This window comes from Micrasema longulum, unplaced genomic scaffold (assembly GCF_059751315.1).
Source record: "Micrasema longulum isolate JH-2025_06_02 unplaced genomic scaffold, ASM5975131v1 h1tg001186l, whole genome shotgun sequence".
NCBI classification, from domain to species: Eukaryota; Metazoa; Arthropoda; class Insecta; order Trichoptera; family Brachycentridae; genus Micrasema; species Micrasema longulum.
In genome coordinates, this window is record NW_028278373.1 from 85,642 (window position 1) to 110,632 (window position 24,991).

Genomic DNA, 24,991 nt, shown 5'->3' on the forward strand with positions numbered 1-24,991 from the left:
TTCCTTTTAAACTGTTTGTAATATTAGATTCGTTGTCTGTTGGTGCATAAGTGTCGATATAAAAATTTTTGCTGGCCAAACGTCGGTGAACAAAATGAACGTCGCGCCCTTCTAATAAATAAATACAGTTCATTGACAAAAAATCGGCGTTTACTAAAAAAAAAATACAATATCGTGCATTGCAGAAATAGTAAGGGGTATCTAATACAAAAAAGTGAAAATTTAATTACGATTATCATGGCGCTGCTTAACTGTAATAACTGCTTTTCTTGACCGGCATAATGCAGTAAATACCACGATAAATAAAAAATAAAAATAGTAGTTTTGGAATATTTTCCATATTTACACAAACCTTAAGTGTCCGATGCTGGTGCTGGGCCACTTCTCTTTACTCACCTTTTCCACGGCTCCACTCTACACAGTCCACATTTAGAAAACAGACATGGAAATTCGTTTTTTTTTTTCATCTATCTTTATGCAAATGAATATAATTTCATGTAGGTTAAGTTAAGTGCACCGTTCTCTCTGTACCCGGCCCTCACTTTCCTTTCAATATATTTTTTATAGTCATTCCATCTCTAGGAAACATACTTCCCAGATACACAAATTCCTTTACCCGTTTCAGTATACCATTCACAGTTATCTCACATTTACTAACGCTGCAGGATACAGCTTTTTTTGCTTTTAAAAAACTTTTCTTGTATTGTTTACATCGCTAGCCCAAAGTAACAGTGAAATATCTCTGAAAAACATATTCTGAGATTGTCAGACTTTGAGGTTAACCTGGTTTGTTAACAAAGGGCTTGACTGAATTAAATTATTTGAAGTGGATAATGAATACTATATTTTCAAATAAACTATCTAACTTCGGTAATTCATTATTAAAAAAAAAAAAAAAATAATTACGTAGGTATTGGCGTGTTTATATAAAAACTTGAGATTTCGGGTTTAAGTTTCCAGCTAGCAATAATATTAAAATGTTTATTTTGTATCCGGCGAGCGACATCTGGCGAAAATATTTTGAAGCACATCGTGATTTTGTATAAAAGTTTATTGAAATCGTTTTTACATAAGTTAATAATCACATAGCTGTTATTTCGTTCGTATAAGCATATTTTTCTTTGTGGTTAAAATCTTTGACATTTTTCATTTCTTCTGCGTTTTGAATTTCCTTGTCGTCCCGCTTTTGAAGAATATACATTGATCTGAAAATAAAGCGGAAAATACATTTTATTTAATCTGACAATCATTTTCAACAACAGTGCATAAATCATTTTACACAGCCGACAGTAAAACTCGTTAGTATTGATGTTTTTTATAAATATTTCTTGAAAAAACTTCATAGTTCAAATCAAACATTCGACATTTTGATAAAATTTTCAATAAAAACTTTTTTGTTAATTTAATTAGTTAATTTTTAAATTAATAAACGACTGTAAATTTTTCAATTTTTCATCTCATATATAATTTTAGGGTGTATTGATTTTGTTTGAAATCATAATCATTATGTTACTACTATTCATACCCTGTGGTGCATAGGGCACTGCATTGCTACACCAAATGCAGCGTATATTGATCACATGCCACAAGGTGACTTGATCAGTTTAACCCTCCAGGTGCTAGTCCAGGGCCCCGATTACAATGGAAAATTAACAGAGTTATCTTCGAAAGAAAAACCGATATTTGTGTACAAAAATGAGTATATTTTCATTAACATTTAAAGTAACTTTGTCGGTAACTTATAATTAAACATGTTTAGAAGAAAAAAATGTAAGCATATTCTGATTTTCATACAAAAAACTTACTTTTATTTTGTAGATAAAATTGAAGATTAATGTTAACTTCCCATTGTAATCCCCGGGCCCGTATTATAGTGGTACATAAACGTTTATGGGAAGTTAACATTTATCTTCAATTTTATCGACAAAGTGAAATTAAGTTTTTTAATTTCTAAAAAAATATGTACAATTTTTTAAAACATGTTCAATTACAGGTTACCGACAAAAATACTTCTAAAAATTCTTAGAACCTAAGTAAAAAAACACGAAAATTACTAATAGTAATTCAAATAGATCAAATCTAAGAAGGAATCGTATGCCAGAAATACCAAATTGTAAAACGAGGCTAGCACAGAGACATGCATATTTTATAGGCCCAATTTTTTAAAATTATTTTGTTACTGAAAATATTTCGTTAATTCCAAGCTTTCAAAATTTTCCTTCTTTTAAAAAACACTCACTATCCTGGATTCAAACAAAAGATATTGAATCTTTTTTTCTATGACATATATTGCAACCCTTAAATAAAAATGAATATTTGTATGTTCTATTATATTGTTAATTTTTCTTTTTTCATCATCATCAGTATTCCTTTTCCGCACCTAATGGTGCATAGAGCACTGCATCGGTACACCAATCGCAGCGTATCTTGATCATTTTTTGTTACATGAAGGTAAGGTGATCAGACTCACGCTTCGGGTACCAGTCCAGGTACTATGATATATTCTGGTGTGAAAACACAATTTAAAATAAATATTTCATATCAACCATGTCGGGAATCGAACCCGAGATCTTTCGCATGGTAGGCAAACGCTTTGACCATAGCACCACGTTTAATTACTATAAAATAAAAAGTACGTTCTACAGTATCTTGTGCAGAATATTTTCTTTTTTCTTTATTAAATTATACAAAAATATTATATCGGTCCATTTTTTATAGGAGCAAATTCATTAACGTTTCTTGTATACCCACGAACAGGCCATGCCTTTGTAGGAGTTTTTGTTTACTATTCTTACTGTTTATATGTATTTCATTGCTTTGTAATTATTCTTTTTTAAAAACTCTGTTTTATCTCTTATGTATATTGTAAAAAAAAAAACAAAAAAAAATAACAATAAATAAAAAAATTAAATAAAAAAAAGTTTTTAAAAATGTGAAAATATAAATAAATATATTCTCGTATATTAAAAGCAACAAAATATATCTGCTTTAAAAAGAACAGTAAAATACAATTATATTAAAGAACGAAGATTTGGTCGTGAGAACTACGTATACCTACTCGTACACGAGTTTATTATTTCATTTTTATTATTTCATTTTAATTTAAGGTGAACCTTGAACTAGAAACCAGATGACTGAGTATTTGCTATTTGAATCATTCATTTAAAATGATTATGCAAATTCACCCGATTCTGTTTGTACACGATCTTGTTCAATTCGGTTTTGCAATAGCACGGTGCAAAAAAAACACGTAAAATGGTTTGTACTCAAATATATATTTTGTAAAGGTTATCTGAGCCTTTTGTTTAATTTGGTTTGGTAGTTTATTGTATGGTTTCCGGCCCTGAGGTGCGATGATAGTCGGGAAATTCCTCCAACAATTATTGAGTATGCCCAAATGCTTGCAGACTGGCTGGATTTCCTCCCTAGGGAGTTGTTCATATTTAAATTTATTTCAAAAGAGAGGGAAAACATTTTTGAGAATATTCGTTAACCCATGTTTTGCAGCCAGTATTTATGCGTTTCCCCCTTGTAGGATCGTTTGGTGTCAATCGGATTATTGTTGGCAAGAAAAACATTTACAGGGCTTATGACATGTCATTTGCTGGTTTAAGTGGCCACTTTACACACTGTAACATTCACCATTCTGCCCATGTTTGAACATCCACATATCCTTAACTCTTCCATCAGTTGACTTTTGTGAAGTAAAAGAGCTGAAACCTTTATCACGTGGGTAAGATTCATCCGGCTGAACCAAATCACCTACTAGGCAACGCCTGAAAACAATTTTTAAATTTTTATACTACTTCTTGTACCAGGTAGTTAATTCAACAATGTTTGAGTTTGTCCAAATGCTTGCAGACTGGCTGGATTTTCTCCCTAGGGAGTTGTTCATATTTATATTTATTTTAACAGAGAGGGAAAACATTTTTGAGAAGGGAATATGCAAGTCTAGGCATTTACAGGGCTTTTGACATGTCATTGGCTAGTTAAATGTTCAAACATGTGTAAAGTGGCCACTTAAACCAACAAATGACATGTCATAAGCCCTGTAAATGCCTAGACTTTCACGTTCCCTTCTCAAAAATGTTTTCCCTCTCAGTTAAAATTAATTTAAACCTTAATTTATTTATTTATTTATGTTTGCACCACAACAGGCCAGGAGGCCCAATTACAGTGGTGAATTATATCACATAACACCCAGGCTTGAGAAAAATCACATTTTAATGTTTATGTTTTCACCGAGAACCGAACCCGGAACCTTTCGTGTGTGAGTCAAGCGTCTTGACCACTACACTGCGGAGGCCGCCCTTATAATTATAAGTATTCGACGCTTCGAAGATATGGGCTTTTAGGGTGAGATTTAAATAAAAGGAAGATAGCAGATTGCAATTTAGAGACGTTAGAAGCTGATGAAGCTTTGACTACATTTAAAAAAATATTTTTTATATTTTCTTATTTGTTTTATGGTTTTATATACACGGTATTCTATGAAACGTATCTATCGTGTAAAAACGGAATCCGGTGTATTTTCTTGGGATCACCGAACACAATGATTATTCAGTAATAAGCAATCACAAGTAGGATGTGCAGAAGTTGCTTCTCAGTAATACCATGATATGTAGATTGGATAACTTCATAGTTCCAATTAAAAGTGGTAGTACCAAGAACCTGTTTATTTTTCAACTCGGATCCTATTATTATGTAATGAAGAGAGACACTAAAAAATGATTCGAATAACACTTTGACGTAGTTGCGCTTGAAATAAAATATTTTAATATTTTAATTTTGTACATTACAACTTCTCAAATGCAAACAATATTTGAAGTTAGGTTCGCGTCCCTTAGTTCTGACACGAACTGCCGACGAACAGTCAGCAGTGGACGTCCAGGACGTCGAGAACCTGATGCCTAGTAAAGTAGGCAAGCATGGTTAAGGCTCTCAGGAAGCATCCGCAGTACAAGGTCAAGACAACCAATCCGCCTCCGCTTGATGACAATTGTACTTGAAATTTATTTGTTTAAAGCTGTACTTGAAATAGTAAAAATAGTTAAAATTAAAATAGAAAAAAACTTTACAATAATTTGAGAGCCATTAGCCATTTTGCGGTTGAAGAAAATGGTTGACGGAACACCAGAATCCTTGTTATTGAGTATTTTAGAAAAAAAAATATTCTGAGCGTTAGTAATTGCGTATTCTTCAAGATTAAAAATGAATTTTGATTTTTTTAAAAACATTTAAATCTTAATGAGGAGGTAAAGCGTTTCGAGCCAGCTCGCCTAACGAGCGTGAGGTTCTGGGTTCAATTCCTGGGAGGGTCGAGGTGAAATATTTATTTATATGATGATTTTACATTGCAGTATTTTACTGTCCCAGGACTGATACCTCACAAACCCATCATTCCTTTTCAACACCTAAAAGTGCATTGGGCACTGTACTGGTACACCAATCGCTGCGTACTCGATCATTTTTGTTACATGAATGTAAGACGATTATTCTTACGCTACAGGTGCCAGTCCAGGATTATTCAATATTCTACTGTTAACACCCTTTTAAATACATGTTTTGCGCCAATCATTTCGGGAATTGAACGCGAGGTCTTTTATATACTAGGCAAACGGGCTGACCTATAATTAATACTTTGATAGGGGCAGTATTTATAAAAGTAAGGAATAAATACAGATTTTTTTAAACGCACACTTTTTGTGTATTTTTTATACATTTCAAATTAAGATTGAAATAATCACTAAAATAGACGAGATGTTGCCTCAAATCGATTTTTTTTTTCTAGATTTTTTGTTGCATTTTATTTCAATCGTAAACAACATAATGTTTTATGTATTTTATGTATTTAGGTGCGGAAAGGAAATGATGATTTTTTTTTAAATTTTTTTTTATTTAATATAATCATACAATGCATATACATTATACTCCCAGGAGTTATTAGAACTCATTCCGGGACTGAGGAAAATATAACAATGATGATGATGATGATGACTTAACTGTAGCTAAATGGATTGAATGAGACCCCGAATAAACAAATAATAATTATCATATCGAGGATATACTGCCAGAATGCATTAAGTCCACAGACTTTACATTTATATTTCAAATATTTTTAAATGTAGGTGCAAGATATTGATTTCAAATTTTATGCTTTGCCTCTAATGAATATTAGCAGAACTTTTTATAACAAAAAAAAAAAATTGTGGGAGAAATAATGGGGTTAAAAAAAATAAATAAGCCAATCAGCAGGCTTATAGAAGCCCTAACAGATTGGCATTAAAAAGTTTATATATAATAACACTTAATCTAAACTATCTTAATTATTTATTTATTTACTAACGGACATTGTCCCTTTACATAATTTATAATATTACAATTTAAGAATAGTTAAAAACATTTTTAAAAAAATAAAAAAAGCATTGACAAACATAAGGGACATCAAGACAAGATCTGGACCATTTTTTTAGTGCTCGTTTAAATCGTTGTAAACTTAAAACCAAGTCCAGATCTTGTCTTAAATTAACAATACGCAAAGACGGGTTGTCGGAGAATTAAGGCCATATTTTGTTCTATGCTGATCGATGAACAGTACTTCATTGTTTTTCAACCTACGAAGTCGAGTCGAAATATGGAATTTTACTTGTCCCAGTAATGTTGGAACATCGATTATACCATTTAGGATGCCGAACATATATCTGGAATCAATATTAGTTCTGCGATTTTTTAGATCAGAAATATTTAACAATGACTCTATTTTAGCATAAGAATAATTACCTTTCTCTATTGGAATGATGTGAATCTGAAAATCTATTTAAATTTATTAAAAGTATAATTATGGCATAATCTAGACGGACATGGCAAGTGGGTCGTCGCGAGTCAGGAGTGACAACACCGCTTGCTTCTTGAATGCTTACCTTTGCTGTAGAAACACATCGACAGTACCGTTTTTTGAGATTTCGTTCGCTGTTCTGAGGATCTTTGGCGGAAGGGAAAAAATCCGATGTTGGTTTTATAATTTCCCACAGCAAAGACAGCATTGGTACGCAAGTTACGGTGGGGTACATTAAGGTTAATCTGAGCAAGAATATCATGGGCATCCATACAGTTAGATATTAATTTATGCAAGAATATTAAGCCAGCCAAAATCCTTCTGAGTTCTAAACTGAAGATATGAAAGTACTCTAGACGATCAGTATAGTTAATTATGAAAGTATTTGATCCAATTCTGAATATTAACGATTTTTTTAATTTTACGTTGCATCGATTTAATCCGCGTTATATGAATATTATAATATCGAGACTATTTTATTGAATAAAATGCAAGCAAGTTACGAAAAAATGATTTAAACATTGTATTTTTTTTAAATTTATATCCCTACAGAGATGGGGTAGAATTTTTTTCAAATTCAGGATTATGGATATTCGAGCGTTTACAGGGCTTATGACCTGTCATTGGCTGGGTTAAGTGGCCACTTTAAGTAGGTACTACAACATTCCCCATTCCGCTTATTAGCGAATAATGTGTGTACAAGTACACGTACCAAAAATAATGTTGTTAAACAATGTAATTGATATTTGCAAAATAAATTTAAAATACTGAAAAGAGTGAAAACAAAGAGATGAAAAAGTAAAAACATTTTAAACGCAATTATCCCGGAACTTGTTTTAATGACTTAATGCATTCTGCCAGCAAAGCCTCGATGTACAATGCGCTACCAAATGGAAAAATAAAAGCGATTTATTTTTCGATAATCGAAGGCTTTGCCTGCGTCAGGAACATGGAAATGAAAGAAATACTCACAAGAAAATGACCACAACAGGAATCGTAAGAACAGCCCCCATGAGGAAGATGGCTCCTGGAGTTGAATTGATGGTCCTGATGTACACTTGGTTGTAGAGAGGGCTGTAGATAATGGGAACTATGGCTTCCACAACACCAAATAAGGAATGAATACGACCTGTGATGGTTAAAAAAACGACTGTTTACTTAAAATTTTCCATTTAATCGTACGCATTTCACGTCAGCATATATAAATAGAGATTTTTTTTATTTTATTAGAAGACAACACAACAACAACAACAAACCATCACGCCGTTTCCCCGTAGGGGTAGGCAGACAGGATAGAACGCCATAACACTCTATCTTGGCATACAGACCTCGCTTCCTCTACATTCATACATCTTCTCATGATTATTCCTACTTTTGACATGTCCATCTTCAAGTATTTGATGGACTTGATCGTGCCATCTCTTTCTCGGTCTTCCTCGTTTTCTGCATCCATCAACATTTGCATCGTAGATCCTTTTAGCCGTTCTTTCGCTGTCCATTCGCTCTACATGTCCAAACCAACGCAGCACCCCTCTCTTGATTCTGTCAATAATGCATGTCTCAGCCTTACACACTTCACGGATCTCGACATTTGTGCACCTATCATACATCGTTTTACCACACATTCGCCCGAGGGATCGCATTTCGACAGCATTCAACCAACTTTCATCATTATTTTTCTAATTCCCTTCGCTCCCATACATTAGAGTTGGCGTACGTCATACGGATACGGCATACGTCCCTAATATGAGGTGACGGTGTTTCTCAAAAACTAAGCGAGAACAACCATTATAACCCAGCGTACCCGCATCTCGACCGACCAATCGAAATGTGTAAGCGCGCGCCCGGATGCCAGACGCACCACAAGCGTCAGAGTCAGTGATTCCGTTACTTTGCCATTCCTGTTTAATATTTGTTTTATAGAAGCATTCAGTCCACAATCATTAAATTATTTAATGTGTATCATTAAAAAGCAAGTGGGAGTGTAGTCAGATAGAATACGTCGAAATTTATTTTAAAATAAATTAAGCTGCATGTTAAACATATCAATGGGTGTAAAGAAAATAATCTAATTGAAACAAGAACGATAGAGGAAAGGGTTTTGGGTATAGATAGTGCTACAGACTGGCAGATGGAATAAATATTTATTTCGTGTCGTAGTTACGTAAGTTACAATTTATTATTTTTCAATATTTTTTCTCCACAAATTTATGAATCTTTAACTAATCAACAATATAAAGGTCTAAGTTTTATGTTTTCATAATGTTTTGAATTTTAATTAGAGTAGATTTTTTTTCTGACAGTATTTTCGTTTCTTCTAATCTCCAAATATCAGATATCTGGGCGACCCTAATATTTTATTTTATTTTTATTTTATTTTATTTTATTTAGAAAACATACAGTCAAACAAACAACAATTTTTTAACATAAAAAGACCAATTAAGTTTTCATAAATTAAAAAGAAATAAACATTAAATGTGACAAAAAATAAAAAATAGATAAGAATTTTAAGTGAAAAAAGGATAATTGTTGACATTTGCGTTTTCCATGGAGGTAATAAATTAAAATAAATAAAAATACCGAATGTACACTCCGAGCCATCCACGCACACACATGAACGCACATATAAAACATACACAAACATATACATTACATGCGGCACATATACATAGCATAAACCACTCAAGATGTACATTCAGCAACTATCCCAAATAATCGACCCCATGAAGAAATTTTCTGTACAAATGCAACGTGCAGTTAAAAATGTCTACATCAATACTGAGTCCGTTATAATTTGTACAGGTACGTCTAATGAATGAATTCGAGGTATAATTGTTTTTACAAGTTGGTACATAAAAAAGGGAATTTAATCTAGTATAGCGAAAAGGACAACGGAAACCAATATTTTGTAAAAGATACGGCGAATCAACTATGTTATTGAGAATTTTGAAAAGAAAAATTAAATCATATCTAAGGCGCCTTTTTTGTAGTGATTCTATATTAAAATTGATCAAAGATGCGCCGTAATCATTTTCAATGTTACCAAAACGATATTCCAGGCTCCTTATAAATTTCTTTTGAATGTTTTCAATTTGATTAATATATACATTATATTGAGGGGACCATACTAATGAAGCGAATTCGAGTTGACTTCGCACATAAGTGTAGTAAAGAAGTTTTAATGTATTTGGTGATGAGAATGGCTTGGAGATTCTTAAGATAAACCCTAGAAGTCTGTACGCCTTATATGGAGTACTCTCTAAAATTTGGAATGTTGTTTCTAATATTGAATTCTTGTAGCACTAAATATATTTATATTTTATTTTCCAGATTATATCCAGGTTGCAGAATCCTTATGAAACAGAACTGGAAGGCTTCTATAAGAAAAGGGACATTTTGAAAAAAAGGCACAAAATCAAATGCAAGGAGTGAATCCAGTGCAAAGCCTGCCGTCATTGGTACATTGGCCGATAATATGATTATTTCATGAAAAATTAAAAAATCCGAGCATTCCATATTAGGATCACTTTTTTGAAAACACGATTTTTCTATGGTTTTTATAATTTTTCGATTTAATTTTATGTAACATTACTATGTTCCCAAACATTTAAATTTGTAATATTTAAAGAACAATTTAATATCGATTGCATATATGTGATTAATTCATAAAAAAATTAAAAATCCGAGCATCCCATATTAGGATCACTTTTTTTTAAACACGATTTTTCTATGGTTTTTATAATTTTTCGATTTAATTTTATGTAACATTACCATGTTTTCAAAGATTTAAATTTTTAATATTTAAAGAACAATTTAATATCGATTGCATATATGTGATTAATTCATCAAAAAAATTAAAAATCCGAGCATCCCATATTAGGATCACTTTTTTTTAAACACGATTTTTCTATGGTTTTTATAATTTTTCGATTTAATTTTATGTAACATTACCATGTTTTCAAAGATTTAAATTTTTAATATTTAAAGAACAATTTAATATCGATTGCATATATGTGATTAATTCATCAAAAAAATTAAAAATCCGAGCATCCCATATTAGGATCACTTTTTTTTAAACACGATTTTTCTATGGTTTTTATAATTTTTCGATTTAATTTTATGTAACATTACCATGTTTTCAAAGATTTAAATTTTTAATATTTAAAGAACAATTTAATATCGATTGCATATATGTGATTAATTCATCAAAAAAATTAAAAATCCGAGCATCCCATATTAGGATCACTTTTTTTTAAACACGATTTTTCTATGGTTTTTATAATTTTTCGATTTAATTTTATGTAACATTACCATGTTTTCAAAGATTTAAATTTTTAATATTTAAAGAACAATTTAATATCGATTGCATATATGTGATTAATTCATCAAAAAAATTAAAAATCCGAGCATCCCATATTAGGATCACTTTTTTTTAAACACGATTTTTCTATGGTTTTTATAATTTTTCGATTTAATTTTATGTAACATTACCATGTTTTCAAAGATTTAAATTTTTAATATTTAAAGAACAATTTAATATCGATTGCATATATGTGATTAATTCATCAAAAAAATTAAAAATCCGAGCATCCCATATTAGGATCACTTTTTTTTAAACACGATTTTTCTATGGTTTTTATAATTTTTCGATTTAATTTTATGTAACATTACCATGTTTTCAAAGATTTAAATTTTTAATATTTAAAGAACAATTTAATATCGATTGCATAAATGTGATTAATTCATCAAAAAAATTAAAAATCCGAGCATCCCATATTAGGATCACTTTTTTTTAAACACGATTTTTCTATGGTTTTTATAATTTTTCGATATAATTTTATGTAACATTACCATGTTTTCAAAGATTTAAATTTTTAATATTTAAAGAACAATTTAATATCGATTGCATATATGTGATTAATTCATCAAAAAAATTAAAAATCCGAGCATCCCATATTAGGATCACTTTTTTTTAAACACGATTTTTCTATGGTTTTTATAATTTTTCGATTTAATTTTATGTAACATTACCATGTTTTCAAAGATTTAAATTTTTAATATTTAAAGAACAATTTAATATCGATTGCATATATGTGATTAATTCATCAAAAAAATTAAAAATCCGAGCATCCCATATTAGGATCACTTTTTTTTAAACACGATTTTTCTATGGTTTTTATAATTTTTCGATTTAATTTTATGTAACATTACCATGTTTTCAAAGATTTAAATTTTTAATATTTAAAGAACAATTTAATATCGATTGCATAAATGTGATTAATTCATCAAAAAAATTAAAAATCCGAGCATCCCATATTAGGATCACTTTTTTTTAAACACGATTTTTCTATGGTTTTTATAATTTTTCGATATAATTTTATGTAACATTACCATGTTTTCAAAGATTTAAATTTTTAATATTTAAAGAACAATTTAATATCGATTGCATATATGTGATTAATTCATCAAAAAAATTAAAAATCCGAGCATCCCATATTAGGATCACTTTTTTTAAAACACGTTTTTTCTATGGTTTTTATAATTTTTCGATTAAATTTTATGTTACATTACTATGTTCCCAAATATTTCAATTTGTAATATTTAAAGAACAATTTAAATATAATTAGTAAGATTTATTTCCCAAAACTATTTCATATCCGGTACATCTCTTCTAACGTTAGTTTTTAAACAAGAAAAAAATACGATGGAAATAGTAACAATATTTTTTCCATGCGACGTCGGATTACGTTTCGCGTCCTATGATAAAAATGTAACGCATTACGTTACCGCTCCATACTTGTAGGTTGTAGGCAATTTGTTAGAAGCGCGCTCGGCGGGCATGACGTATGACGTCAAAGTGACCCGATGCCCATTGCGAGTCGTTTACATGTGTTCGAAAATTATGAATAAAAACAAGTACATTGATTTACAAAAAATATATAATTTTATCATTAGAATCGTAAAATCGTAATATCTGTACCTCAAAGGCAGACGGATGCAAATCCAGAATTTGATGAAATGACATTTCGATTTTCGTATCCAGTGTATGTATGATCGTGTCCATTGATCTTTTTTTTATTTTATTTATTTACAATTTTAAAAAACCCGTTAGGGTTACATTAGAAATTTAATATTGTCTAGTCATTTTATGTCTCGTCTAGTCTAGTTAGTTCAGTCATCATGTGCTTTTATAGATTGATTTTAAATTTGTCTCCAGTAAAAGTTTTCAAGTAGTAAGGTAGGTCGTTGTAGTGTTTAAGTCCATTATGTAGTATTTTTTACTGTATTTTTGACTTGAAGAAATGTAAGTCTTATAATGAAAGAACCAATGTATTTAGATACTGAACATACAAATTTATGTTCTGAATTATTAATAATGAATTGAATTATTAATATTTTTAGGCCATTGCTGAACATTTTAACGTAGTTATGCAGAAAGCTGCCAGATATAGAAAAGTGAAACTGAGATAATGGCACCTTTGTGAAAATATTGAAAAATCAAATCTATACAACAGTGATTTATTTATTTTACGGACTTATGCAGTACATTCTAACGATGGTAAATACAATTTCTGATAATAAATACAGGCACTAATAAAATAAAATACAACTAAATAAATTGAAAGCTAGGACAAAAAACAAATTACTACCTCAAGACAAGATCCGGTCTATCTAAGTGAATTTTTAAATCTATAAAAACTTACACCAAAAAAGTCCAGATCTTGTCTCGAGTTTGCAATACGACACAATCGGGACATTGGTGCATGCAAGCCATAGTTTGTGCTGTGTTGATCGAGGAACAGCACATTATTATTTCGCAGCTGGCGGATCGGAACATTGAATGCTACTTGTTCCAGTAACGATGGTACATCAATTAAGCCATTCAGCAAATTAAACATAAATATGGAGTCAATGTTATTTCTAAGTTTTTGTAGACTTGAGATTTTTAACATTGACTCCATTTCTCCGTAAGTGTAGTCTCCCCTCTCGAGGCCAATCAGCCATGCTACTTTTCTAAGCAAACGATGTTGCACCAATTCTATGTGATTTATCCGGCTTACATAGAAGGGAGACCAGATCACGGATGCATATTCTAAAAGAGGACGAACAAGTGAGCAATATAGTGTTTTAACCGTGAACATATTAGTAAAGTCACTAGATGTCCTACGAACAAAACCCAAGAGTTTTAGTGAATTGTTGATCATAGTATCAATATGTTCATTAAAGGTAACTTTACAGTCCATGATAACTCCGAGGTCCTTAATAGACTTGACTACATCTAAATTAATATTTTCTATTTTGTAATCAAAGGAGATAGGTTTTTTCATTTTATAAAAATACAATATTTATATTTTTGACTTTCACAAATGATAAATATAGCACACATTAGTTTTTCAATACTACAAACAAGAATCTAATTATATATGACCGGTTTTAATGATATTTTAAGTATTAAAGATTTTTCTGGTGCTGTGGGTGTTTTTTGCAAATTGAGAAATGCCGTTTTTATGATCGAAACTATTTTCAGAAGGGAATTGCAACAGTTTTTTGTATGAAAACGGTCTGGCTGTTTTCAGCAGAACATAAAATTGACCTTACTGCAGCCGATAACAACAATATCTCTTTTTTTTTTTTAATTGTTGCTTTCTGCATAACTACGTTCATTTGACGTTTGGATTATCCGCCTGCCTCTGAGGTACAGATATATTTTCTAATAAAAATACCCTATTGGACTCTGCCCATTAATAAATTCATAAAAAAAAGTTCTGTACTTGAAAAACCTCAAGCTTAAGTATAATAATAATTCTCATGTCATTGTGTGCAAATCCTTAAACAACGGAAAAAACCCGTCTCTTTTTAGCTTAGAACAGAAATATATTTCAAATTTTACGCCATAAAAGTAGTACAGCAATTGTATTTTTTTTCCATTATATTTATGATTATACATTTATACGTATATTATGAAATAATTATGAATTTTTTATTTGTTTTTAGACAGGCAATTTTTTAGCGTAATTGTAGATTATTAATTTTAACTTCTGTGTAGGAAATCATAGAAACCAATTTGCATGGTTGGTAGGTAGGAACTTGATTTAAAAAATAGTGATCGACCAAAGTTTTAGTTACGGTTTTAGTTTCAGCCAATAAAACGAGTTATGGCCGCGGTTTCGGTTTCGGACTAAAATTGGCTGAAACTTTGCCTTAGTCGAAACCTGCGGTCGAGATGTGCTGGATTACCTTCGGCTACACTCAGGTGGAAAATAAGCTCAATTTGAGATATTGGATTGTTGTTCATTCAAATAATTAGTAATTGTATTGCCATTATCTAACATAAAATGCTGAGCTTCATTAAAAAAATTCCAAACCTTTTAAAAAACCAAATACATTGAAAACTTTATAAAACACTTTTGTACGCAGTGATTTGGAGTTATAAAAACAATAAAACGCTTTGTATTTACAGCCAATCTGCCAAACAAAATGAATTGTTTACCCTTGAAAATAGATGCACTGTATCAGAATTATGCTATTTACATAAATTATTAAATGATAAAGTAGACTCTTTTAACCTGCTCTCCAAAATTTATCTCAGTGTCCCCTTTCGCGTGACAAGAAACAAGTATTTGTTCCATCTGCCAGTCTGTAGCACTAACTATGCACAACACTCTTTCCTCTATCGTTCTTGCTCTAAATACGAGTATAATGCTTTTTTTTCATGTATGGATATATTTTACATGCCCCTTAATTTATTTAAAAATTTAAAAATAAATTAAGCCTCCTTATTTCTGTCTGCGATACAATCCCACTAACTATTTAATGATGCTCACACTTACACACCTGAACACTTACTCCTACACTAATACACATAAACACACATCTATACTTACTCTCATACAAATACACATAAACACACCCATTTGTTGTAACACAATTTAATAATACGTATGATTCTTATTTAGAAACTTTGCTGGTCTGTCTTTAAACTGTATTTTTTTAATGTTAATTTATCATCGTCGACTGTTTGCTTCTTTAAAATAAATAATTAAAAAATTAAAACTTGACTGATTTTGTGATTTGTTGACTCAGTAGTTCTAAGATCTTTTAAATTTATATTTATTTTTAAATTTATTTCAACAGAGAGGGAAAACATTTTTGAGAAGAGAATATGGTAGTATAAGCATTTACAGGGCTAATGACCTGTCATAAGCTGGTTTAAGTGGCCATTTTACACACTGTGTAACATTCACCGTTCTGCCCTTGTTTGAACATCCACATTTCCTCAACTCTTCCATCTGTTGACTTTTGTGAAGTAAAAGAGCTGAAACCTTTATCACGTGGGTGAGATTCATCCGACTGAACTAAATCACCTACTAGGCAACGCCTGTATGTTTTCCCTCTCTGTTGAAATAAATTTAAATTTGAATGACTCCCTAGGGAGGAAATACAGCCAGTCTACAAGCATTTGGACATACTCAAACATTTATATTTATATTATTTCTTAATAGAAAATGAATTAAAGTTCATATAGCGTACATTGAAGAACTTATAAATAAGTTATATGAATCGTGGAAAGACGGGAGTGTTGTCAAGTTACGGAAGGTGTTGACCTCGCTCTTTCATGACATTGGTCGTAGGGAGTCAGAAAAGTTGATGCATGCCACTGATTGGAGAACCTTACTGGATGTCAAAAATAAAATATAAAAAATAAGGAATAATTCAAAAAATATATATTTATAGATGACAACCATGAAGTTTCGCATAAATAAATTGTCTATGTTTTTATGAATGTATGTATGTGTATGAGCATGGGTGTATGTACGTGTGTGTGTATGTACATGTGTATGTCTGTATGTATATGAATCAAAATGTGTATCCGAATAAGTTTATATTTTGTTTGTCTGTGCTCTATATTAATTTGTTAACAATTATAATATATTAGAATGTAATTGCCTAGCTTGGAACGGGGTATGTACCCTTGTTAGCTGGGCAAAGTGAACATGGAATTGTATTTTGATAAAGAGTGTGAATAAATAAATAAAAAAATAAATAAATAACATAAGAACGAACGTTTAAGCGCTAAAAATAAACAAATTTACTTATTAAATTTATGCCTTTTATTTAATAGTGTATTTTATTTTACACTTATTTAAATTAATTTGTATAGTTTAACTATAAAAACGCCTAATTTTGGGCGTTTTTTAATGTTTGAATTCTTTCAATAAGTTTCAGTTTCGGCCGAAACTAGAACAGAAAGCGAAATTCGGTTTTAGTTACGGTTTCAGTTGAAAATCTTGTTTTGGTCGGTCACTAATAATAAATTAAACCGTGTTTTTATAATATTAAAAAACCAAAATTATTCGCAAGGACGTTTTAAAAGATATCTAAAAAAGACGTTTGTTATTAGTAGTGAACAAAGTTACAAATGGTAATTACGTTTTTTTCATTAATTATAAAAATTAAGGTAGCCTTTTTGAACGTAATCATTTAGAAAAAAATGAATAGGAAGACTGAAAATTCAACTGTGCGATTTAATTTCTTTATTTATTTTATTTTATTTCAGTTCAGTGGACTTTTTCTAGAAGTTTTAAGAAGATTGCTCCAGAAAAAAGCCCATTTAAATGTCTGGCTCGGTGATATCGCCAGGGGCTTTATGAGATTTAGCGCGAATTAGACAAAACACGATCAAACAATTATTTTTATTTATAGCGCCATAAAAAAACTTTATTGTTTGCAATAGTAATAATCCAATATTATTATCGTTGTAAGTACGACGAAGTGATTCTGTAAGTGAAATGAAAATTATTTATGCACTAAAAACAATGTAATGAAGAACAACAATTGTACAGAGTTTTAACCATCGTCATTTTCAAACCCTAATTCGCACCTTATTTATTCATTTATTTTAAAGAAACAAACGTATTTGTATGAGAGTAAATGTAGATATGTGTTTTTGTGTATTAGTGTGGGAGTAAGTGTTCAGGTGTATGTAAGTGTGAGCATCATAACATAGTAAGTGGGATTGCATCGCAGCCAGAAATAAGGAGACTTAATTTACTTTTAAATAAATTAAGGGGAATGTAAAATATATTAATTGATGAAAAAAAAGCATTATAGTTGGAGCAAGAACGATAGAGGAAAGAGTGTTGTGCATAGTTAGTGCTACAGACTGGCAGATGGAATAAATACTTATTTTTTGTCACGCGAAAGGGGACATTAAGATTAATTTTGGAGAGTAGGTCAAAAGAGTCTCGTTTATTATTTTATAATTTATGTAAATAGCATAATTCAGATACAGTGCGTCTATTTTCAAGGGTAAAAAATCAATTTTGCTTGGAAGATTGGCTGTAAGTAATAAGCGTTTTATTGTTTTTATAATCTAGGTATTTTAAAAATTTTCGTTGAACATTTTCAATCCTTTCCATGTTTGTTATGTATTGTTGGCTCCACACAACGGATGCAATTTCCAAATTACTGCGTACAAAAGTGTTGTATTAAGTTTTTAATGTATTTGGTAAAAATAAAAGGTTTGGAAATTCTTAAAATGAAGCCCAGCATTTCGGCTTACCAAGCAAGGTCTATGACCTTGTTTGGAAAAAAGTAATCCTGATTATTTGAAAAATTTACTTCTGCGCAAGGGGTGAAACTACCCAAAATCATAATGATTATTTAATTAACAACTTTATTAACCATACTATTATGCAACTCATTGATCAATTAGTGATCATTAGAAATATACCTATAATTTACTCCTTTTTATTTTATGCTCATTAAAAGTTTCGATTTTAACTAGAAGAAACTGTGAGAAATTCGATATCCGACTATCGGCTCAGGTACTCGCCGAATATTTGGTATCCGGCCAAATCGCTATCCGTTTTATCACCAGTGTAAAATGTTTTTAATAAATAAATGTTTTACGAATATCTAGAAGACGCAACGGAGTAAATGTAAATGTATTTATTATAAATATCGTAAACACTAGGAACAATAAAAAGTGTATTATTTTTACTGTTTTTGTTTTTTTAACTTTTGATTTAATTTTTAAAAGTTAATTTGAATTATTGTTTTTTTGCTTCGCCGACAAGAAATTGCCAGTGGTAATAAGTCCACCATTTAACCATGTCTATCTTTGTTTTAATGTTTTGTGTACATCCAAATGAATAAATAATAATAATATAATAAATAGTCAGTTTTTAAGTTTATTCATTTTTTAAATAAATTACCCACTTTGTCTTTATTTTAGAGACTTGTCAGCAGGTAGGAATTTAAAGATATGGAAGGAAGTAATGAATAATACACCACAATACCCAGACCAACTGAAAAAAATCCTTGTTAGATTTTTTCTTGCAACATCCGGGAATCAAACCCGCAACGTCAGTTTCACAGTTGGCCATTTTAACAACTGCGCCACGCCACCAGTCTGGCGCCATTATTATTATTAATGACATGACATAAACCTTGTAAATGCCTAGAATTTCATATTTCCTTCTCATAAATGTTTTTTGTTAGACTGCACATTGTAGTGCATTTTGACAAAGTTCTTACCGGTTTCGCCAGGTTCGACAAGTTTGGTGGCAATGGACCTCATGGCGATGACTCCAATTCCACTGAAGCACTCTATCACTTGTCCCATGTGGAACCAGGATCTGGTAGGAGCAACAGAGTACACAATACAAGCAGCCAGCTTGCTCACTCCTGCCAGCATCCCGAGAAGAGCATCATCCATCTTAAAGTAGCGAGTGAAAACTGTCATGGCGATTATAGTTCCTGTAAAAAAAACGAAATTTTAATTATTCGATAGTAAAATTTTCGTTATTTTGACAATTCCTTTTTATTATTAAAAAAAAAAAAACATACATCTTTGAAGCACTCACTTTGTGGTTATTCATTATACCTTAATAAAATTATTTAAAAAACACTTTGATTTTAACATTTTATTTTTTGATTAAATAACCCACCGATTTTAGAGTACCACGTGTTCCTTTATCGAGGTATGGTTGAAAAATCTCAATAATAACGGAGCACGTGGTGCTTTGAAAGCGGTCAGTAATTTAATTAAAAAATAAGTGGTTAACAACAGAGTGTTTCTATTTTCATATTAATCAAAAATTTATCAAAAAATATTATTTGCGTTCGTGATACTATATTAAGAAATGGGAATGAAGTTATGGTAGAGAGGGTGTTCAAACCTCGGACCTTTGATCAGTGAGTCCATTATACTAGCCACTGGACTACGACCCGATTCTTGAACGTTTATTTTTCTATTTTCCATTCCTCAACACACTAAATCATTCTTCGGCAATTTTTCTGTTCAAGATTTCAGACTTTGGAAAGAGCTATCTCTTTATAAAAAAATGCATCTTCCTAGGCCACCTATCATACGAAACATCTAAAATATTATTATATATCTTTAGAAACTTTATTTGCCTTCATTTTAAAAATTCTTTCTCTGAATCATCTTCCTGTCTTCTTCCAAACTTTTTACATGATTACAGATTTCTCAAAGACAAAGGTATTTTGATTAATACGTTTTTTATGTAGCTCTATGCTATGTACCCAATAAAAAACAACTGTAATTAGAAAATTAATATGTGTATTTATACAGTATTTTAAAGTACAAAAATATTGACAAGCCTTTTTTTTGGTTAGCTGGAAGATATTGCCTTTAGCACTAAACCAACCAAACTGCATATATTATTGTACTTAAAGTTTTGATAAATAAATTTGTTCATCGAAATATTTTCGCAAAATATTAATTTATTCGCCTTATTATTTTCTTGACCCAGTGCGGTGCGGTGATTTGTTCGCCAAGGATTTTTTGCTTCAAAAACATTTATTCGACAGGCCATTTATACGCCTAACAGGCGAATAAAGGAGCACATTCTTTATTCACCAAATATTTGTAATTGCATTTTAAGCTAGCACAGATATTAGGCGCCATACTTTTTCTCATATACTTCTCTAGATTTAATGTGAAAGAAATAATATTGATATGTTATGTTATTCAGAAGTACCTATTAGTTAATTTTTTTATTTGAATCCTGCAAGTTACATGCTAAAATTATTCGGAATCTCTTATGTTTAAGTATTTTATCAATAATACTTAGTTAACCTAATTTTTTGCTGACGAGGACTGGTTTTTTCACCCCCTGAAGTATTTTTAAAATTCCAAAAATCTTCACATTAAAAACACTTCACAAAAATAAACACATTGAAGAAATATGGATATTCAAGCTCTCATCTGTCTACAGAACCGTGAATATACTAGCCAATGACAAATTATGAGCTTAGTAAATGCCAATACTTCCATATTACCTTTTCACAAACTTTTCTTTGCGTCTGTTGTAATTATTTATTTATATTTAATACACGCAATACGCAATTTTATTATGGCACAATAATTCATTTTTCCGTCCCGACTTGTAAGAAAAGTTCTTGTCAAGTCGGGACTCTTCTATACTGATATCGATGCATTGAATAATATTATAACAGAACAATATACAAAATACGCAATAAAATTTTATACGTATCAAACATAATGATACTGATAAGTTATTTATCAATACATGGTGTGGCAAAGTAAGGATCATGTATCGATTTTTTTTTTATTTCTATAATAATTCAATTCAGTTATTAATTTCGATAATAAAAATAAAAACAAAATGGTTCAATGAAAGGAATAATGGTATTACATTTATATGGTATAATATATAATTTTGTTAACAGATAAATGAATAATTTTATGTTTCAGTTAGTAATAGTATTAAGCATCACTATTAAGTTTATTAAAAATTTATATAAATATGAGGGTAATAATGATGACAGTATTGATACTATAAATTTATTCCCGGAGCAATCTTACACAGTGGTCTCTGTATTATGTTAATATTATGTATAATACCATTAATATATTACAAAATAATATTTTTATGGTAATAACTTTTCAGCTTTACAAAATTACTTTTATACCTTATTCCTTTACTCTGTTGATTTATGTTTACTACTTAATTAGTAAACAATGCCAATTATGACGTAAATAAATACAAATATAATGTATTCTTACCGTCACACTTAAAAATAAATTGTTAAATTTAAACAAACCTATCAAATTCATGATGACTCCATATGTTGTGAACAAACTAAAGTCAACTTCATTAAAGTTAAATTTGTATCTAGTGAAGAGATATATCACTCCTATTTCACCTGAAAAAAATAAATAGATGTTGTAAGGGTTGCTTGTATGTTAATTACAGCTGGATTATTCTTTTTTCTACGAACTCAGATCAACGAGCTTATTTTTTCAAAAGCTAAAACAAACCTTCTTAAATTAAACGTTTAAATCAACAATATTTTGCAGATATTAAAATATTCGTCGACAGGGACTACACTACAATTTAAAAAGATTTTTTGGTTTTTATGATTCACTCACGTGTTTATATTTTGGGGGCATTTCCTTTGAGTCGTAAATAACCGTGTTAGAAAATAGGAAGGAAGTTGAGGGAGAACGCTGTTCGAATCTCAAACCTCCTGATCCGGAGTCCGCGACACTACTCACGGGGCAACAACCCGCGCAATAAATTTAGAAGATGTAGGAACCGAAGAAATAACTTGGATTACCGTGGTTTTTCACACGTTGGCAGTGTGTAGAATGTTACAGAGTATGCAAAGTGATTACTTAAACTTGCCAACTACATTTCATAACCCCTGTAAAATAATAGACGTACTTAGAGTGGGCCGATGATGTATGAGGTTTTTTATTTTTTTAGACATCAAAGTGAAAGGGGTCTAAAAAGTTGCATTTTGGATCACATTGAACGTAAAAATTATTTAAAAAATATTCCATACTACTTTTGGACCTCAACCGAGGTTTGAAGTTTATCGCTGTCTGAACATTTTGTTAATTATCTTGATAAAATTATTTTGTGTTAGTAAGTAAATAACTTAATCACATTACAAATTCGAACGCGCTTTAAAACTACCGAAATGGAAAAAGTTTACACTCCGCGGAACTAATTCCGTCAAGCGCCGGTCTAATATTGACGAAAACAATGGCCTATTAAAACAATGCTACCCATTTATTACAAAACAAAGTGCAACTCACGCCTTTAGATGCTTATTTAATAAGATTTAATGCACATTATAACATTTAATAAGACTGATTTTCTTACTTAAATACGAAATGACAGCCGGTTTACTACAAAAAATCGACTTTTTCTAAAACTTCAAGCTCTGGTTGAGGGTCAAAAGTAGCATCGAATATTTGTTATGATATTTTTTGCATTCCGAGTAATCCAAAAGAAAACATTTTAGACCCTTTTTATTTCAAAATTCGGAAAAAAAAATATCGGCCCATCCTAACGCACATATTTCCTTTCGAAAAATGCTCTTTGTAATATAAAATTTATGATATAATATGTATTATTTGAAACGGATAAATTTACGTTAAAAAATGAGAGAAAATACCGAAAATTTTCATTGGACTAGCATCGGTCAACGAAAGGCCACAAGCCCAAAATAAACGCTCATTTTCATTTTCATTTTCCTCTCTCAAATTTGGAATCGAAAATTATCTTTTGAATTAGGAATCAAACTAAAATAATTAATTTCACTATTTACCGTAAACTGGGCCCGTCAGAGTTATGAAGATGACCATAAGAAGCATAACTCTACATCTTCGAGTACCAGGTCTTGGCTTAAACGCTACTTTCAACGTATCAGTTACATGTTTGGGGTTGAAAAAATCCAAACAAAAGTTCATTTTTTCTTTAGATTCTTGCACCCTCCTCGTGTCCTTAATGCAAAATAACCCGTATGTAAAACCGACAGCATACAGAAATAGTGAGATAGAGAAAACTCCGTAGAATCCAAGGGTTTTAGTTAAAATTCCACTAAGAGCTGTTCCGATCGGAATCCCGACACTTATGAAGATATTTACGACTCCGATCCTAAATGTTTTATCCTCAACCGTCGTGTGGTCTGATATGTAGCAGAAAACAGACATAAACATCGTGGTCCATCCACCTGTCAAAGCTGGCGGTAATGCTTCGAAAACTCCAGTGACTTCCATTGGCCACTCGAGAAAATAGAAGGTACACAAGAGAAGACCGAGGCTTGAGATAATCTCTCCTACTAGGGGCATAATCATGCATGGTCTTCTAAGCCCCGTCCGATCACTCCAAGCTCCGATAAACATGATCATCAAGGCTGGGATGCAGGTTTGCAGAGGTGATTTCCAAGATATCATGTTTGCAACTAGAGTCTGAACGTGCTGTACTTCTTCCGTGAGGTTGTCCACGTCTTGTCTGATAAGTCTGTCGCAGATATTGCTTCCGTAGCCATTGTTTACTCTGCAGGACTTTTCCAAGTTCAGATTTTGAACAGCCAAAGCTGCTAAAACACTCGGCATAATATAACATGCTAAAAGTGGTTCAACGGACACTAAACCAAATACATTTTTTATTCTCTTCGCGAAACTAGGTTTTGCTTCTTCTGTTTTGGTTTTTGAAGAATCTGGTCCAACACTCACATCACAATCACCCGTATCACTTTCTCGATTAGTGATTGCCATTTTGGATAAAAATTTAAAACATTATCTTTATTCGAATTTGATTTATATAAAACTGTTTTTTTTTTGATATTTTTTTATTGTAAATATAATTTACGATTACGTTTAGTAATTATTATTGAAGTCACATACATTTAATTAGTTAACAACCACCCCACATAACTTGGGAACATATACTGTCGAAAAGCACGAAGTCGAATCGAGAGATGTCGATTAAGTAATAGCAAGTACCTACTTCCTTAACCTTTCCGAGCCCCAGCGTGAAAAAAATCTGCGAGTTCCGGAGGAAGTACTGGGAATACCCCAACTACAATGCTGTAAACACGACTTTAACTCTTAATAGACTATGGTAAATAATTACTTTGCGCGCGGTGATGTAACATCGTGTTACCACTAGTTAAAGACGGATTATTATAAAGTTCAGACATTTAAAAAGAAAAAATAACATGGAGACATACTGTTTAATATTTTTTTTCCATAAGTAATGCGAATAAACATATAATGTAGCCCTGCGATAGAAAAATAAATTAAAAATCACAAATACGCCACTCATGTTACGCGCGTGCGTCCCCTATCACTGTCACTATCCGAATAAA

The 24,991-nt window shown here is 31.0% G+C and overlaps 1 protein-coding gene across 2 annotated transcripts; it reads right to left on the reverse strand.

The window, feature by feature from the left end:
- Positions 1-1,036: 1,036 nt before the first annotated feature.
- LOC148276596 (putative peptidoglycan muropeptide transporter SLC46) lies at positions 1,037-24,535 on the reverse strand. Of its 2 annotated transcripts, XM_088234050.1 has the most exons (5): positions 23,447-24,535; positions 21,932-22,033; positions 19,376-19,597; positions 7,808-7,964; positions 1,037-1,205 (listed from the first exon to the last, which is right to left on the reverse strand). In XM_088234050.1, the coding sequence occupies exons 1-5, from the start codon at positions 24,396-24,398 to the stop codon at positions 1,082-1,084; spliced, it is 1,557 nt and encodes a 518-aa protein (XP_088090176.1). In that variant the 5' UTR covers positions 24,399-24,535; the 3' UTR covers positions 1,037-1,081. The 2 variants fall into 2 exon arrangements, with proteins under 2 accessions (XP_088090176.1, XP_088090177.1); XM_088234051.1 differs by lacking the exon at positions 7,808-7,964.
- Between the last annotated feature and the right edge of the window lie 456 nt (positions 24,536-24,991).